General features: G+C 40.1%; 1 protein-coding gene across 2 annotated transcripts in view; it reads right to left on the bottom strand.

Annotated features, from left to right (window-relative positions):
• LOC109862645 overlaps positions 1–3,606 on the bottom strand; it is an 8,873-nt gene extending 5,267 nt beyond the window's left edge. For both annotated transcript variants that reach the window (XM_020442745.1, XM_020442746.1), the window contains exon 1: positions 2,964–3,606. In XM_020442745.1, the coding sequence (XP_020298334.1) occupies positions 2,964–3,162 (199 nt within the window). In that variant the 5' untranslated portion in view covers positions 3,163–3,606. The remainder of the gene's footprint in view (positions 1–2,963) is intronic.
• Positions 3,607–4,956: the final 1,350 nt, after the last annotated feature.

The raw sequence follows: 4,956 nt of genomic DNA, 5'->3' as shown, positions 1-4,956 counted from the left end.
GAGACCCACGGGCTAAAAGACTCTTTGATGACCCCTTGGTCCTTCATTTCTTGAAGAATCTTTTCCACCTCAGCCCGCATCCCCAACGGAATCCTCCTTGGAGCTTGCTTAATCGGCCGAGGATCCTGCAGATTTATTTCGTGCTGAAGAACATCACAGTTCCCAGCCACGATNTGTTCAGAGAAGACATCCTGAAATTCAACCAAAACTTCGGCACAAACGCCCCTCTGTGCCTCATTCAAATCAACCGCATTCTTCTCAAAGAATTCTCTTAAAGTATCTGGAACCCCCCTGGCAGCGTCACACACCCGACCACAAAACACCTTCGCCTTTTCCGGGGGAGCAACAATAAGAGACTCCACTGTCCTGTCCAACCCCGTCTTCCTGAAGAAGTCAAGACCCAGGATACAGTCATCGAGTATATCCGCCACAAATAGAAGCATGCTTAAAGAATGTCCCCCTACAACCACTCGAGCCACACATTCTAACTGAACCGGAACTTCCTCACCGGTAGGATATTTCAACCTCGGGCTCTCTGTCAACTTTTGACATTGCGATTTCTCTACAAAATTAAAATTTACGATCGACACATCGAAGCCCGTATCAAATTTAAAATTACACGATTTACCATTCAAAAAACCAGAAAAAACAAACAAATTATTTTTCTTATTATTAATTTGTTTAACCAACAATACCCTTTCCGGGGTGTCCCACCCCATAGCCGAACCCACCCCTGGAAGCTCGACTAAGCTTCGTTTTCCGACAAATTAGCCGGACACTCATAACGGAAGTGCCCCTTCTTCCCGCACTTCCAGCACTCTCTTTCCTTCCGTCCACTATCCCCCCTCTGCTCTTGCCCCTTCTTCGTTCCGTTCTCCGACCTCCGCTCGCCGTTTTTCTTAAGATTATACAACGTCAGTGTTGCGAGATGCGGCACGCGGTATATGAAGATTTTCGACGATCGATCGCTTGGGCGTCTTTTTGTTCTGGTTTGCAACGGGGTTTGTTGACAGCGAGTTTCAGGAGAGTGAGCTGCCGGATTCGGAATCGTCGACAGACTGGAACATCGGCTCGAGATTCCTTTACGTTTTCCGCGACTTATTGTAACGCGTTTTTTAATAAAGATCTTGTGTTATACGCGGTGTTTCCTTTTCTTTCCGCGGAGCGCGACAACACGGCGGTAACGTGATCTAACGCGGCCGTGAGTGCAACATTAGCAACAATTTGGGGGCTCGTCCGGGATCTCGGACAAACGAAGAAAGAGAGAAGGAAGAAGAAGGAAGAAAGCTGATGATAAAAACGCAAGTCATGAGCACGGCGAAGTCGAAATGGAGAGGAAATTTTGCAGGTGAGTCCACTGCGCTCCAGACCGCGCTCGGCGGGGAACGAGTACTGCAAACGGAACGACGGCGAGGGAAGAGGATGTGTCGTCGTCAGAGCATGGAGTCCAAAGATTCTGCGTGGCTGCGAGGAGTGAAGTTTTGTCATGCAAATAAATTCCGGCGGAAAAAAAGGCGGCTGACCCGAATGTCAGGCGAGTCGTTAATAAATTTGTTTTTTGTTTGGGTGAGCAAACCAATGTGCGTGCTTGTCGCGCAGGATTTGGTTGGGTTTTCTGGGGCAAGTTCGGCTCTGTAAAGTTGAGCCGGGGATAATAGAAAAAATTCCTGAAAGATGTGGAAATTTGGTTTAAGAGCGACCACGAACGGTAAAAATGCTTTCTCTTCGGACCCCGTGACTGGGCGTGTTGCTTACTGTTGTTTCTTTTGGTCACATTTAAGTCTGATTCTTGTACGAATCGAATTTTTTTTGCCGGAATGAGTAGTTCCGTTGGCTCGGAGAGGATTATCTTTGGTTCTAATATAGAGTTATTTTCTGTCTTGTGCAAAGTTTCTAGGTTCTCGCCAGTTGGTACTTGGCGTTCTATTGGTGACTAAGACGTGGTGTTTTATTGTTTGTTTTCTAATTCTTAACAGTTGGAATAATTTCCTCAGGTTGAATGGTTCTAACGGTGAAGCGCCTTTGGTTCTCTGTTGAGAGAGTCCTAACCGTCCTGAGGTGGACAAAACTGATTTAGTTAAGTCGGAAATTAGGTCCTCTGAGAGATAGAGGCAGGGCACCGAGGTCGCGGGGCTTTTGAGTAGAGAAGTAATCAGATGACAGTAGTTATACGATTTGGTTCTTACAATGGAATTCTCTCTACAAGCATTCGGCTCAGTTTTTGTTTTACAGTTTTTNAGCTGTAAGTTTCCTGTTTTGTTTGTTTTTCTTTNCAGAATCTATTNCTTNNTTTTCCTGCTTTATCGAAGACGTCGANNGGTGGCGACGTTGTGTCACTCCGTGCCGTTTCATCACGTTTAGCTTTATTGTATTAGGGAAGACCGCCTNGCTCACGGTTTTCGATGCGTGGTTTCCCGTGGGCCGTTGGGCGAATACCGAGGCGGGGACTTGGGGTGCCTAATCCGAGACGAAGGGTCCACGCGTATTAACCCCCCCCTTGTCCGAAGATCGAAGTTTATAGCAAGGAATTGTTGAAGCCCCGAAGATGGAAGATACTCGAGAAGAGTCTCTTCGGCCGGTTAGCTTGAGATCCTGTGACAGCAGTCCAGGAGTGAGCGAGAAGACCGGATCTCCTTTCGTCGGGACGACGATCTAAAAGAGAAGGGAAGTAATGTTACGCGGCGGACACCGAGTGCGTGTCGCGGGAGCCGCGTGAACGTCGCGCGCTCGGCGCGATTGTTCGTTGCCGAGCGATGGGTTTGTTTAGAGAAATTCTGAGCTGGGAGCTGTCACGGCGTACCACAACGAGATTTGTATTGCGCGTTCTTTCTGTATTTCTTTGTGAATAAAGTGCTTTGTTAAAAAGCCGCGTGTTCTCCTTTTGCCGCAAGCGCGTGCGCGATTTCCGGAGTCTGGCAAAAACGTTGTTTCGTCGTCGCGAGTGTAACAGTATGTATACTTACTTGCAGTAGCTAGTATTCTTTTGACATCATATAAAGGCCAACTGTTTTCATATGATATGCGTTTTTGTACAGCTTTCGTAAATCTTGCATGTGAAGTAAATTGAGGCCAACGAGCAGCAGTTTTATTTTCAGTTAGCCAAGAACTAGGGATCATTTGAAGACCATCTTCAAATTCAACAATAGAGTATACTTCTTCCATGATAGAATTTGAACTAAACGACGATATATATATATGTATATATATATTTATTTATTAGTGCAATAATGGAAAAACTGCAAACTTATTATTGTGTAATGGTAGTTTAACATATTTTGTTTTAATATTTTCTATTGGCCATATCTTCAATTCTGATAAGTTATATACAGTAAATATTCCTATAAGAGATGAAGAACAAGGAATATCATATAAATCTTCCTTATGACAGAATTGATTGCCTATAATGACATTCATGTTAAGTTCTTTATGATAAACTATGTTTTTTACTTCAACAATGCTTCCATCTGTTAAGCCGCAACAAATATCTGCCAATGTATCAATGCGCACTGTTGTATTTAAACATCATACTATTTTATATTGTGGATTACAACAACCTTCTACTAAAGGTCCATTTATATGAGTAGATTCGAAGTCTACTGTAAAATGAGATAACGTTTTTCCAAAAAAACTTTTTGTTTTGTTGATATTACATTGTTCATGTTAAAGATATCTCCGAACAACTTGTTGTAGTGGTTTGTCACGCTTTTTTAGTAACTTTTTTAAACTTTGTAAATAATTTTTATATTTGAAAGAGCTAAAACAATCTAATGGACCAAACTTTTTAACATCTTGTACCAGATGAATAAGTCCATGTACATTATGGGAAATATTGTAAGCACCATATAACAATGCAAATGATGATACAAAATATTGAAGCAGTTCTTGAGCATACTCAATTAAATTTTGAAATTGCAAAGAGCATAGAATTCTATTTGCCACATGTAAAGTTAAAAAATGATAATATAAATTTTTTTTAAGAAATGGTTTTAAAGTTACAGGGCCAATATATAACAAAAAGTTTCGGAATTCAGTGGCTTTCCATAATTTCACAAAAACAAGTGATCTTGTCTTACGTACAAATTCACATGGTACGTATAACTTTAATACATGCTCTAATTGCAATGATATTGCTTCAACTTTTCTGCACTGTAAACGAACTTTAAGTTCTCCAAATAACCACATGTATAATAATTTTCGTGTAACTCCTAAACAAATAAGATGCATATAATCCAAAGGTATATTACGTACAAGATCCAAATTTGGAATCTCTACGATAATTGAATGTCCAACATGATAATTTTCATCTTTTCTTAAACGAAAATCTTTATCTGTTCGTAGTTTAGCACTTATTTCAGAAAAACACATTTTACCATTTATATAACTACCTTCGGTAATACATTTTGTACAACTGGGATAACCATTATGTCCTTTTACTTGTAATATAAATGATTTTGCTGGTGCGTCANATATTATTGTATCTATTGTACATGGAATATTTTTATTATTAATAGTAATGCNATCCTTGCATAATATTTTTGCATCATCCACAAATTTTCTAAGAAACTCATTTGGATCAGATGGTTTTTGTGTACCATAGTAAATACCAATAATGAATACTTCTTTAGACTCAGTTATAGATCCCAAGATGGGCCAAAATTGTTGTTGCGAAGATTTAGATAATGGCAATCCATCAATATTTATAGATAATTTGATATTATTTATATTTTGTAAACTTGATGATGCAATGCTTAATATTGCTTTTGCTAATCCAAAATGATAATATTGACCACCAGCACAAACCTCTGTGATAGTATTTCGAGGAGTACGTACAAGACTTCTTGGATCAAATGGAAGTTTAAAATGACAATTTTTGCATGTATATTGTTTTATACCTTCTAATAAAGAACGTAATGATGATTGCGGAATGCGTTCTTTCACAGCCCAAGTAGTTAAAAA

This window comes from Pseudomyrmex gracilis, unplaced genomic scaffold (genome assembly GCF_002006095.1).
Source record: "Pseudomyrmex gracilis isolate BER0280 unplaced genomic scaffold, ASM200609v1 scaffold_2131, whole genome shotgun sequence".
NCBI lineage: Eukaryota > Metazoa > Arthropoda > Insecta > Hymenoptera > Formicidae > Pseudomyrmex > Pseudomyrmex gracilis.
This window is presented reverse-complemented; position numbering and strand designations above follow the sequence as displayed.